The 14,312-nt window shown below is 36.0% G+C and overlaps 1 protein-coding gene across 1 annotated transcript in view; it reads right to left on the reverse strand.

Moving 5' to 3' along the window:
* The window catches only part of LOC128623836 (cytochrome P450 2C20-like), a 17,833-nt gene extending 5,909 nt beyond the window's left edge, over nt 1–11,924 (reverse strand). Inside the window, 10 exon segments of the mRNA XM_053650955.1 lie at nt 1,775–1,962; nt 3,323–3,464; nt 3,918–4,094; nt 4,571–4,731; nt 8,360–8,509; nt 9,479–9,512; nt 9,820–9,966; nt 9,969–10,141; nt 10,825–10,987; nt 11,712–11,924. Of these exon segments, the coding sequence (XP_053506930.1) occupies nt 1,775–1,962; nt 3,323–3,464; nt 3,918–4,094; nt 4,571–4,731; nt 8,360–8,509; nt 9,479–9,512; nt 9,820–9,966; nt 9,969–10,141; nt 10,825–10,987; nt 11,712–11,879 (1,503 nt within the window). The 5' untranslated portion in view covers nt 11,880–11,924.
* Between the last annotated feature and the right edge of the window lie 2,388 nt (nt 11,925–14,312).

Genomic DNA, 14,312 nt, shown 5'->3' on the forward strand with positions numbered 1-14,312 from the left:
GTCTCATCCCCAGGGCTCCAACCTGAGACGCACGAGGCGGTCTCATCCCCAGGGCTCCAACCTGAGACGCACGAGGCGGTCTCATCCCCAGGGCTCCAACCTGAGAAGCACGAGGCGGTCTCATCCCCAGGGCTCCAACCTGAGACGCATGAGGTGGTCTCATCCCCAGGGCTCCAACCTGAGACGCACGAGATGGCCGAGGTCGAAGAGACGGCCTCTCATGACATGTTCCAGGCTGAAATCAATGATGTGACCTTCCACGCCAAGTTCCAGTCTGAAACCAACGTCATAACCAACCAGACTCTGCTCACGCCTGAAACCGACATCATGACCAGCCAGGCTCTGCTCACGCCTGAAACCAACGCCACGACCAACCAAGTTCTGCTCACGTGGAGTCTGCTGACAAGGATGACCAAGTTCTGCTCATGCCCGGGTCTGCTGTCACGGATGACCAAGTTCTGCTCATGCCCGGGTCTGCTGTCATGGACGACCAAGTTCTGCTCACGCCCGAGTCTGCTGACACGGACGACCAAGCTCTGCTCACGCCCGAGTCTGCTGACGCAATCAACCACGTTCTGCTCATGCCTGAGTCTGTTAACACAGCCAACCAAGTTCAGCCTGCAGACTCGATGGAGGATGATGCTCCGCCTTTCTGCGCCGCTGAGGACGACGCTCAGTCTCCCGGTTCATGCGAAGACTTTTTGCCCAGAGGGCCAGGACCGCCGGGATAGGGAGTGTATTTTTGCGTTTCGGGAGAAGCGCCCTTAGGGGAGGGTTCTGTCAAGTCACAGCAAACCAGTTACTAAATTTCCCATCCTGCACTGCGGCCTACAGATATGGACTACACTTCCCACAAACATGTTCACCTTCTCCGGAATTCTAATCACACACACCTGTTGCCAATCTCACTCACTCACACCACGCCGTAAGAGACTTTTTGAACACCATGACTTTGCATAGTATTGAGTGTATTCTCGTTACCAAGCAGTCGTTCCTCGTTTCTCGGATTGATTCATGTTTATTGACTTCGTTTCTCGACTCTAGCTTCTTCCACTTCTAGATTCTAGCCTCGCCCTATTTATGCCTGTTTGTAGATCGCCTGACCCATTTCCTGTTTTGACCATGCTTCTTTATCATGATTTGGATTTGTCTGCCTGTTACTCGTAAATAAAGTCTTTTACTGCACTTGCCATCGTCCTCAAACTCCATTACATGACACTTTTCAATATACTACAGGGTGAACAGACACAGTAAAATCTCTATATAGCATAAGCTTGTCTCAGCCTCATTTGCACACTTTTTCTGGCCATAAACTTGAGGATCTTGAAGGAAGCAATCTGATTCTTCTGTGTATACACACATCCATGCACCGGTTTTTAGAGGAATTACAAACTTTTGAACGCCATGGTAACAATTAGTGTTTCCGGGCACGATATAGACAATAGTCTGATGGAACAAAAAGTTTACAGAATCCAAGAAGACTTTTGTGTAATGCAGGTAAGTAGTGTTTAAAATGATAGCCTTGCATTTTTGCTGAAGGCCTACAAGAAAATGTCTGTGATTGGTCATCTGCCATGTCAGTCAAATGTTAAAGTTCTTGGGCACATTTATTGACAAATCTGTAACAAAATTCCATCAAGCCTAGTGTAGAAATAATTTGTCGACTGGATCACATAGATTTTGACCGGTTTTTGGTCCAGTAGTGTAGAAGTTCTAAATGTTTTTAAAAGTTTGACCCTGCTTTTGTGTGTTTAAGTAATTTGTTGATCATTACCTTTGGAATTGTGTAGCCTCTGAATGTAATCTGATGTGTGGTGTAATGAGGAACATTGAGCGGCACGAGATCGATATAACGCTGCACTTCATGGATTACTGCATCAGTAAATGGGAGGGACTTCCTGTCTTCCAATGAAGGGCTTCTCTCTTGTCCAATCACAGTGTCAATCTCTTTCTGCATGCGAGCTGAGAAAATGGAACGAGCAATCAGTATTGTGTACAATATATAATGTTGTACTCTGCAACTCGTACAATTTTGTATAAGAACAAACAGTACTAGGGAATTATGAGTATTGCTGCTGTTTTATACATTTTCCTGTTGTTACTGATTATGTTTCATGTGCTGTACACAAAATTAGCATGAACATAGGATTGTTAGCATTAGACATTTTATAGTTTCCCAGATATTCGTTCATTTATACGAATACATAATAACGATGTACTATAAATATCCAGTTTGTTATAAGACCTTGGAGATTACCTTTCCTGTACAGAATTTGCTGTGAGGAATTTAAATTTTTATTTTTAATTTCCATTTAAACAATGAATAATATTGGATTGCATTTCAAATGGGATTTTAAAATATTCTGGATAACAGGGAAACTGTGTAAATCCCTCAGATGGCTATCATATTTAAACCACAAACCCCAAGTTCTCATTTATGAAGTTAAACTGAATACTGAATTTATAATTTATACAATCATCACCCACATTATTAGGAACACCTGTACAATCATGCAATTGTCCAATCAGCCAATCGTGTGGCAGAAGCACAATGCTTAAAATTATGCAGATACAGGTAGATCTTCAGTTAATGAGTGGGGGAAAATGTGATCTAAGTGATTTGTTGGTGCTAGGTAGACCAGTTTGAGTATTTCAGGAACTGCATTTCTCCTGACATTTTCACACACAACAGTCTCTTGAGTTTATAAAGTATGGTGTAGAAAAAAAATCCAGTGGGCAGAAATGGCTTGTTAATGAGTGAGGTCAGAGGAGAATGGTCAGACTTGTTCTAGCTGACAGGAAGGCTACAGTAATTCAAATAACTATTCTTTACAACCAAGGTGAGCAGAAAAGCATCTCAAAATGCACAGTATGTTGAACCTTGAGGAGGATGCACAACAACAGCCAAAGACCACATCAGGATCCACTCCTTTCAGACAAGAACAGGAACCTGGATGGGGGTTGGTTTTTTTTTTGTTTTTTTGCACTATTCTGTGAAATCTCTAGACTGCTGTAGATGAAAATCTGAGGATATCAGCAATTTCTAAAATACTCAAACCAGAATGTCCGGCACTAACAACCATGCCGCAGTCAAAGTCAGTAAGATCTAATTTATATGCTGCAAAATGATTGGCTGATTGGATAATTGCATGAATAAGAATATGTACAGGTGTTTCTAATGAAGTGGATGGTGAGTGTACATATTAAATACCAAAAATTTTATTATGTATTGGTTTGTTTGTTTTAAATAAAGTTTTTATTGGAAAAGCAGAATGATTTAATATTGTTATTTCAGTACAAATATGTTTCTGGTTGGTCTTACTCTGTATTTCAGGGTGCTTGATCAGTAACATGAGAGCATATCTGATAGTAGTGCTTGTGGTCTCAGTCCCAGCCAGGAATAAGTTTAAGACAGTGGCTATCAAATTTTCATAGTGAAATTCCGTATTGGGATTGTCCTTTTCCTGTTGGAAAAATAAAAGTTGCCTATGGTAAATTTTAAATAAAATTACTGCTATGTAATCACTTCATAAAAATCTGACCTACAATACATTGACTATCAGCAAACCTATTCAAGTAGGGCCCTATTCAGAATTGGCGTTTTAAGACCATAAGTTATGGTAGAGATATTCGTGTTCAGCTAAACACCCCCTTCAGATTATGCAATTTACCTGCATGCTCTATAGTTCACACCTCCAAAATTACCAGATTTTTCTTTAGTAGAATCTTGTACAACATGAACAGTACTTACGTCTGTAGTTACATCTGGAGTTTAAACACCTCACTGCACACAAGTAACTCAACTCTGAATGCGGCCCGTAATCAGTCCGATTTTGGAGGTGAAATACTTGATCATCCCGCCACTACACTAGACACCGGAAATAAAATAAAGAAAAGTAGTGAAAAGGTTTGCTTACCTGTTTGAGTCGGATGAGGAAGCAGTCGATGAAGTCTCGTGGGTTTTCGGGGTCCAAATTGTCCTTGTGCTCTTGTACTTTGCCCCTAGAAAAGTCCTTGAGTTCATCCACATCGTTTATAAGTTTGAGATGATTACCAGGAAGTAGCTCAACCAGCCATGGAAAGATATTATACAGCTGTAAAATAAGAGGTACAAATGTAGTTAAAAAGAGTTCTGTTTCAAAACTCAGACATATGATCTGCAACTCAGACATTCCACTGCCAGTCATTTATTTAGATATTTTATTATTTAATTATTTTTGTTAATACTATTACAATTTATCCCCCTCGTGTGTGTATGTGTCATGTGATATGACTAATATTATCATTTTGATGCATAACTGTAAAAGTCAATATAAATTGAACTTATTTGATTTTTTATGCTGAGCAGAGAACATTTAGCTCTAAAGAAAAGTTTTATGTTAGGGAAAAAAATCACTTTTAGTGCAGTTCTACTATGGAAAATTAAGGCACCATTGAACTTATATATGAGAGATCTGATGATTGAAGAATGATGATTGTTCAATGACAATGTGTTCCTTATTTTCCTGAGGTTTTGAAGGTTTGCATGAATGGTCTCACCAGCTTCTCTAAGAAATCCATTGTGTTGTACCTGTCCCCATGTGCTGCTGCCAAACTGCAGTACTCCAGTGAAGACCTGGAGCAGACGCAGGAAGTGGCTATCCTCATAACTGAAGCGTTGACCAAACACCAGTGCGCAGACGATGTTGGACACGGCTCTGCTCAGGTAGAACGTGGGGTCAACTGGTGCAGCTACAAGAAATACAACCTCAAAAAGTTGGAACTCTGTGTAAAATATAAATAAAAACAGAATGCAATGATTTTGCAAATCATAAACCCATATGTTATTCACAATATAACATAGAATACATTTCAAATGTTTAAACTGAGTAAATGTACTATTTTAAGAAAAAATAAGGTAATTGTAAATTTGATGGCCAAAACACGTCTCAAAAAAAGTTGGGATGGGGCAACAAAAGGCTGGAAAAGTACGTGTTACTAAAAAGAAACAGCTGGAAGAACATTTTGCAACTAATTAGGATAATTGGCAACAGATAAGTAACATGATTGGGTATAAAAAGAGTATCTTAGAGAGGCAGAGTCTCTCAGAAGTAAATATGGCATGGTATATGGATGGAAGCATATGTTGCTCTAAAACCTGTATATACCTTTCAGCATTGGGGTTGTAATATAAGCTGAAATCATAGCAGATATAAGGTTGGGCAGCTTATCCTCAGTATGTTTGCTTTACAGGAGAGCACACCGAGTTAACAAAATCATTGACACTATTTTATTAATTCAGGAATTATTAAAATAGTGAAATGAATGCATTATAAAATAGCTTACATGCACACATTATAATTCCATGACCTTGATCTAGTGTCTCATGGCTTTAGTGTCTCAAGTTGTGCACACAATTAACCTTCAGAGCATAATATACATAAAATATAGAAAATTTCAGTCTGCATTTTCTCTTCCTGAATTTTTAAGTGCTTGTGTATTTTTTTCTTAAAATGGTACATTTACTCAGTTTAAACATTTGATATGTTTTCTATTATGTTCTAATGTGAATAACATGGGTTTATGAGATTTGAATTGCATTCTGTTTTTATTTACATTTTACACAGCATCCCAATTTTTTTGGAATTGGGGTTGTAAGCAAATTTTAAACCTCTCTCGTCATCCAGTTTTATAGATTTTTAGTGCATTCCAGTCAGATGACAGCTTTCCAGGTAGGCTCCGATTTTGGGCAGCATTTGTGCACTGGTTATCAAAGGACTGCTTCAATTAAAATTGGTTTTAGACTATAATTTTATAATAGGATTGCATATCAGTAAGCCCATAATTCTTTTCAACAATAGATTTCAAAAGTTTAACAAATAATGGACCAAACTGTTGCTATGTCTACAACTGTGAGTAGTTATTTCTTAGTTATTTAATATAACCAGAGCACTGTTATTGATTCTGATTGGCCAGAAGGTGTTAAAAAATTTTTTTTTAAATTTTATTATTATTTTTTTTCTTCTCTAAAAGCAGCTCTGATAATAGTGTTGGCTGCAAGGCAAGTCACAGATTGTGCTTACTTTACTAAGTTAAAATCATCTAAACCATATTTTTTTTAAAAAATGCACTGTTATCTAGCAAAAAACATCATGTAATTGTTGGTGTTTATGTAAATGTTTATTTAATGTTTTCTGGAGAAATCTCCAGTATCTACACTTTGTAAAAATATGTTATCAAACATTATGAAAACCATAAACAATATACAGTAATTGGTATTTTCCAGTGCAACCAAATGCAAATAAATAATAATAATATTAAACTTATATATATATATATATATATATATATATATATATATATATATATATATATATATATATATATATTTTTTTTAAAGGGAACAAAACCCTTACATCTCCATGTACAAAAACAAAACAGTATTAACCTTTAATTGTTTATATACTTCCATAAGTCCATAAAAGACTTACCATCAAGATTTTCTAAAAAGTCATAAACCATTTTCCAAATGGACCAAGATATATGAAGTTTGTTTTTCATTAAATAATCTTTTCCAAGGCAAGTCATGAAGTCATCCCATTTATCCTCTGAGGAACCCCAGGACATTCTTCTTTTTTCCAAGAGCAGGCAATTACATGTTTAACCTCCAGCAAGCAAAGAGGTAACAACGATACTTCATATTTGGTCATTTTAAAGTTCAAAGGATAAATGTGCAATATACACAGCTTGGGGTCAAGAGGTATCACTTTACCAATAATTTGACTTATTATCGCCAGTATTTTTACCCAGAAACAGTTGAATCTTGTACAATCCCACATACAGTGGAGTAAAATTCCCTTCTTTGGTTTACATTTATAACATACATCAGGAATATTGGGGTTAAAGTGATGTAACTGGACTGGGGTGATGTATTCATGATTGAAGTCTACCATGAAATATTTATTTAGATTTGGCCACAAACTGCTTATATAACTTTCAAGTTCAGTGGTGATTGAATATTCTAGATTTCTGCATAAAACATGACCAGATTTTCACAGAAGTCCTAAAAGTAGACAAAGAGAACCCAATTAAACAAATTAGACAAAAATATTATACTTGGTCATTTATTTATTAAGGAAAATTGTCCAATATTACATATCTGTGAGTGGCAAAAGTATGTGAACCTCTTGGATTAGCAGTTCATTTGAAGGTGAAATTAGAGTCAGGTGTTTTCAATCAGTGGGATGACAATCAGGTGTGAATGAGCGCCATGTTTTGTTTAAAGAAAAGGGATTTACCACGGTTTGATTTTCATAAGACATTTGTGGAGATGTATCATGGCATGAACAAAGGAGATTTCTGAGGATCACAGAAAAAGAGTTGTTGATGCTCATCATGCTGGAAAAGGCTACAAAACCCATCTCTAAAGAGTGTGTTCTCCACCAATCCACAGGATTGTCAACTTGTAGGAATTGATTGAAAATCTGATTATGTTTTAGGTCATATTTATGTGGAAATGTAGAAAATTCTAAAGGGTTCACAAACCTTCAAGCAGCACTGTATCTAACCCCAACCTTTCAAACAATTAAGTGTGATATTTTCTAGTATCTGCAATTTGAATCAGCCTGACATAAGGATCTTCTGTTACATTTTCAACTAGTGCAAACAGCATTTCAAGGTTTCTGTGTAGGATGACGAGCTGTATTTTTTGTTTAATTAATGGGTATGATGTTTCATTCTTTTGTATATAAAAATTGCAGTATTTGGAATTTTACTGTGGAGGAACAAAAACATTTAGCTGTTCTTTGAAAATTAGAAAGTTTTTTCCATTGTTGATTATTTTCCTATAATATACAACATCCCCTAACAACATACCTTGCAGTACTTTAACATAGCCACACTACTATTCCCTGAATAACAGCTAGCTGACTAACTAAAGCTAGCTAGAGGTTAGCTGCTTAAACTTTCTATGTACATAAGAAGTGAAATTTGAGCTATTTTTCCTAGTTGATTTTAACCACATCTATGAAGAAATATAACAAGTATATATGTAAAGCAAAACTGTAAGTAACATTAGCTATAAAAAAGATTAGTCATTGGTTAAAATGCTGTCTAGCTCTCAATGAAACACTATTTGAATGCCAAGTAGTAATATTCTAGATTTGTGCTTGGACTTCTACCATTACCATTTATTTGAAAGACTTCATCACTTCTTAATCAACTGGGATGAATAACAGAACATCTTCAAGATTATAAAATAATTTAATCAGATTAAACTATAACTACTAGAAAACCACATTCACACACTTTTTGATCAACTAAACCAGAATCATTAACCAATATTTGGTTCATTAAAAATGACATGAATTAAGCCACTCACAATTTGTTTCCTTGATATTATCCAGCAAGTGTCTGCTTTCTTCCTGTATCCACCCCTCCATCCGCTTGCGTCCCATCCCAAAATCTCTCAGTGTAGTGAGTGTGAACCTCCTGAGCTGACGCCAGCGCTCTCCATTACTGATCGTAATGCCTGAGAGATGAAAAGAGGGTTATGAATGTGACTCAATGAATCAGACATATATTCAGAATTGACTAGTTAAAGCTATAGCTATCTGTGGGCTTTTTGGGATGGATAAGCCACTGCACTACCAAACATGAAGATCAACACCTCTGGCCCAACCTCAGTAAAATACAGTGCAATATGGTGGAGTAAACGAAAACTCATATGAAATGAGGTGTCACCTCCTTAGAAAGCATGAACTCTATCTAATTTGAGGCAAATTTTACTACGTGGCTAACACTACCTGGCTATATTTATCCAAGTTAGTCTTTTTGCTAATGAAAGGTTAGATTATTATGGATTCCAGTAGCTACAATAGGAATACAATAGAGTAGCTAGACAGGAAGTCAAATTCTAGCTAATGGTAAATATATATTTTTCCCCACCATGATATTTTACTTCTAATTGATTAATTAACAAACTACATAACATTATATGTGTATGATCTGCAAACTTACAGAGATTGAATGCATACATGCTTTAAAACAAAGATCATCTTGCAACAGTTTTAAATAAGTAATAAACATTACTTTTCACATATAGACATGACATAACTTATTTTAATCAGTTAAAAAACATTTACTTTCTACAAGTAGTATTTGCCTGATTTCTTCTGTTTTTGTGTATATCTCATACTAAATAGTTTTAGATCTTCAAATGAAATACAACATAAAAAAGGCAACCTGAGTATAGACACAATACAGTTTTTATTTATTAATTTTTTTAATTGAAGCAAAAAATGTTATCCAACACATATCACCAATGTGCCAATTGCCCGCTTAAACTTAAACTCTGGTTGTGCCACCTTTACCAGCAGTAACTGCAACCAAATGCTTCAGATAACTGGAGATCAGTTTTTCACTTACTTCTAGGACTAGGACTTACTCTTATGCTTTGGATCATTGTATTGCTGCATAATCCACTTGAGTTTCAACTTACGTACTGAAGACTGGACATTCTCCTTTAGGATTTTCTGGTAGAGAGCAGAATACATGTCCCTCAATTATTGCAAGTTGCCCAGGCCATGAAGCAGCAAAGCATCCTCACACCACCACACTTCCACCACCATGCTCGACTGTAGGTATGATGTTCTTTTTGTGAAATTCTGTGTTTGGTTTACACCAGATGTAATGCAACCACTGTCTTCCAAACAGTTCCACTGTCGACTCATCAGTCCACAGAACATTTTCCCAAAAGGTTTGAGGATCATCAAAGTGTATTTTGGCAAATTTCAGACAAGCCTTAATGTTCTCCTGGGTTAGCAGTAGTTTTCACCTCACCACTCTTCCATGGATGCCATTTTTGCCAAGTGTTTTTCTGATAGTGGAGTCATGAACAGTGACCTTTATTGATGCAAGGGAGCCAGTAGTTCCTTTAATGTTGTCCTTGGCTCTTTTGTGACTTGCTGGATGAGTAGTTGCTGTGCTCTTGGAGGAATTTTGGAAGGTTGGCCACTTCTGGGAAGGTTCACTACTGTGCTGAGTTTTCTCGATTTGGAGATGATGGCTCTCACTGTGGTTCTTTGGAGTTTCAGAGCCTTTGAAGTAGCTTTGTAACCCTTCCCAGACTGATGTATTTCTATCACCTCCTTTCTCATCATTTCTGGAATTTTTTTCAACTTTGGCATAGTGTGTTATTGGGTAAGACCTTTTAACCAACTTCATGCTGTTGAAAAAGTTCTATGTAAGTGTTGATTTGTAATGTATAATTATGTAATAATTTGAGTGAACATGTTTGCAGTAATCAGGTCTGGTTCTGTCCACACAAACTGAACCCAATTTTGAGTGCAGTTTCATAGATCTGGGGAAATAGTAACTATGGTGGCAAAGGCATTTTCACACAGGACCAGTGGTATTGGATAACTTTTTTGCTTCAATAAATAACATTATTTTGTGTTTATTCAGGTTCCATTGTTTTATCTTAGATTTTGTTTTAATTTCTGAAACAATTTACTATGAGATATACTTCTAACAGAACAAATACTTTTTTCACAGCACTGTACTGGAAGAAAATGTTTGGCTACATATTTCTGATTGTGACACTTTATTGATTCTTCATGTAAGTATAATTTATCAGCACTTTCCACCCCTGTTATCAAATATTATAACTTGTAAATAAATAGCTAGTGACATACATTATGTTCTGTTTAAAATGGTAAAAGCACAATTTGACAAGCTCTAGGCATGTAATAGGTCTGTAGTTTTGTGTTTGTGGAATGACAGAATGACAGATGGTGGACTGAGGACAAACATGTCTTATAGTTAACATTTTGTTTACTTTCTTACCATAGCCTTTCAGAACTTTCTGAATGAATGGAACAGGGGCTCTGCCAATAAAATCATCTGCGTTGTCAACAAGGGCTTCTTTCACTGTGTCATAGCCCACCAGGATAAGGACTCTCTGGGTTCCCAAATACACCGTCATCACAGGACCATAAGTCTTACTCCACTGTTAAAAGATATAGACTTTACAAGTTTATCCTGAATAGGTTAAAACAATGATATCCAAAAACAGAATACCAAATACTCTGCTTCACAAACTGTAAAGGGGACAGCAGTGGCTCAAAGTTTAAGGCTCTGGGTTACTGATCAGACAGTCGGGGGTTCAAGCCATAGCACCACCAAGCTGCCACCATTGGGCCCTTGATCAAGGCCTTCAACCCTCTCTGCTCCAGGTGGCTGACCATGTGCTCTGACCCCAACTTCTTAACAAGTTGGGATATGTGAAGAAATGAATTTTTCTGTAATGTATATGTGACAAATAAAGGTTTCCTCTTCTAAAGAGCACAATGTCTAGAGCACAGGATCTTCATAGATTAAGATAAAGAACCATCGAGTTAGACTTTTGTAGTAAGTATTCAGAATATTATATTGTCCTGTTTATTGTCATGGTAGTCTTTATCATTCTTAGCATTAGCACCAGACAGGTTTTTGCAGTGTTGTGGCCTAATGTATAAATAAATAAATAAACTAACTTTAGAATAAAATAGAGATAGCGATAGAGATAAGTAAAACAAGTAAAACAAGTAAAACAAGATAGAGATTAAATAAAACTTTTATAGCAGGGGCTCAGAAATCAGTCCTGGAGGACCACAACACATTTGTTATGAATGCACAGTGTTGGTGCTGCTGTGGAAAATTTCATGAAGACCTGGGGGGGAAATCCTGCTTACCTTTAAAAAGGTTTTAAAGGGTGCACGGTTGTCCATGGTAAGAATGTTTCCAAGTAGAGGCAAAGCTGTAGGTCCTGGAGGAAGATTATGTGGCTGATTCCTCCATCTGAGCAATATTAACAGAGCTATCACTAAACCCAGCAAAAGTAAAGTGCTGGAGATATTCATAGCTCTTCTTCAGAAACAATATTTGCACTTTTTTGAGTTGTGAATCTGTTGCTCACTTCTGCTGAAAGCGTTCTCTTGCAGGGACCTGCAGAGTTTATATGATTGTCAGTAGATGGGAGGGGCTGAAACATGTGTAAACCATGTGACTACTGTATCTCGAGTACACATGAACTCCTCAATGGGTGTAGCTCACTGATTAAAAAAGTGAGATTTAGAGAGTTGGCGTAATATTTGGCGAATGTATGTACATAATCAGTTATAAGATATTCATCTAACTGTAATAACATATTGAGCTAGAGTGCCTATCACTAATATTGGCACCCTGGTAAATATGAGCAAAGACGGTTGTGAAAAATTGTCGTTATTGTTTAACCTTTTGATCTTTTGTTTAAATGCTCTGTGCTCATGGATATCAAACAATTGCAAACACAACACAGGTTTATCAAAAAACCAAAAACAAATCTGAAATAAGTATAAAATAAGTGGATTTTTGATGATGGGGGTTCTGTCATATATCAAGGAGGTAACGCTGGACTTCAGTTCCCATCAGCCACTGCACTGTACTACATGTCACATGACCACCTGCCCCTGAATCACGTTTCTGTTAATGAGCACACTTATATATAGCCATTGTTTGCACTGCTTCTCTGTCTTACGTTTCTCTTAGACCACAGTGTTCCATGTTACTATGTTTATTGAGCTTGTTAGTTTATGTTTAGTGTTTGCCACAATATTATGCCAAGTTGTCTTAGTATCTTTGAATTTTTGTTTGATTGTTTAATAAACTGTTTGAAAATCTTCGATTGCTTCTGCATCAACCTTGAATTGTGACATCAATGAGGTGCCCAAGAACCCAAACTTTAGAGCAGGGCTTCTCAAACTTTTTGCAGCCAGGAAGCAATTTAACTGTATAAAAGAAAAATTCAACAGACCCCCTAAGTACAGAATTATTTAACTATTCAAATATTAGGCAAATATGACCAATAATATTCTGGCCAGAGTTTTTTTTTTTGTAATTATTTTTTTTATTATTTATTTAGAGACAAGTTGTACAACTGCTTCAGTCATTTTTCTGGGTGAGCCATTCGGCTTATGCAGATTACCTTCCGTAATTTATGGCTCCAATATTGCCAGATTTTTCTGGAGTAGAAACATCTGAGACAGGGGTTTTCAATATACTCTAGACCAACACTTTTAACTACCGACACGTTCCATTAAGCCTGAAAAATATTATTGGTAAATCCGAGAACAAGAGTTTCTCAAAGATAATTTAAAATTGTCAGTGAATCTTAGATCTTGATTTTCTTAATTAATCTTAGTTAATTAATGAATTTTGTTAGGTACTTATTTATTTGTTTGTTTGTTTGTTTATTTATTTATTTTTAGTATTGAAATTGTATCAACCTTTTTTTGTATTTATGCCACCACTAATATGATTTTAAAGGATATTCTAGGCACCCTTTCATGCTACATTTTTGAAGACATTCAATTAATAATGTGACAAAGAATTCTGAGTACTTTTGTCATTATGTTTGAATTTTTACCCCAATATGTGCACTTAAATATATTTGTATCAAATTTGATGGTGGAAAATGTATGGAAATGTATGGAAAATACTACAGAAGGATGTAAACAAATATACCTACAATAAATAAAAATATAATAACTAAAAACAAAAATGCAGACTGAAGAAGTAAACAGCATTTTTCTTTGCTGTCAAATATAATACTGTACATGTCACATAAAGCAAGCGACGATTTAAAAATAAAAAATAAAAAAGACTAATATGATGAGTAATATGATGACACATGAATGAGAAGATGGCAAGCATTGAAAACATAAACATCTAATAGGAGTCTGGCATATTGCCAGTATACTCCTGCATGAATAGACCTAGTAGTAATTATCACATTAATCACTGCAAATATTTTTTAATTTAACATTCTGACTTCCACCCTTTTTTATTTAGCAGCTTATAAAATACCACTTGATCGAACATGTCCTATTACATTTATTATTGCATTTAAATTTTTTTATGCCCCATGCACACAATTAATTGTGCACACAACTTAATGAAGGCATGAGACACTAAATCATTGTCATGAAATGTGTGTGCGAGATCTTTTCACACACTGAGCTATTTTTAGTTGTCAGATTAATAAATAAAAAAAACAATGTGAATGTTTTTGTTAGTTCAGTGGGCTCTCTCATACAAAAAAACATGCCAAGACCTGCTGTGTATAGAGGTACGGATTGACACAGAATTCTTCTAGCTCAATACACACTTAGATTATAACTTGATCAACAACTACTATGAGTTTAGATAATGCTTCCCACAAGTAATTCTTAACTGTTGGGTATACATATCGGATTATACCTGATTAACATATCCAAACATTAGTAAACTTTGTAGTTACACACATTGAAACATTA

The sequence above is a fragment of the Ictalurus furcatus genome, chromosome 20 (assembly GCF_023375685.1).
Source record: "Ictalurus furcatus strain D&B chromosome 20, Billie_1.0, whole genome shotgun sequence".
Classification (NCBI taxonomy): Eukaryota; Metazoa; Chordata; class Actinopteri; order Siluriformes; family Ictaluridae; genus Ictalurus; species Ictalurus furcatus.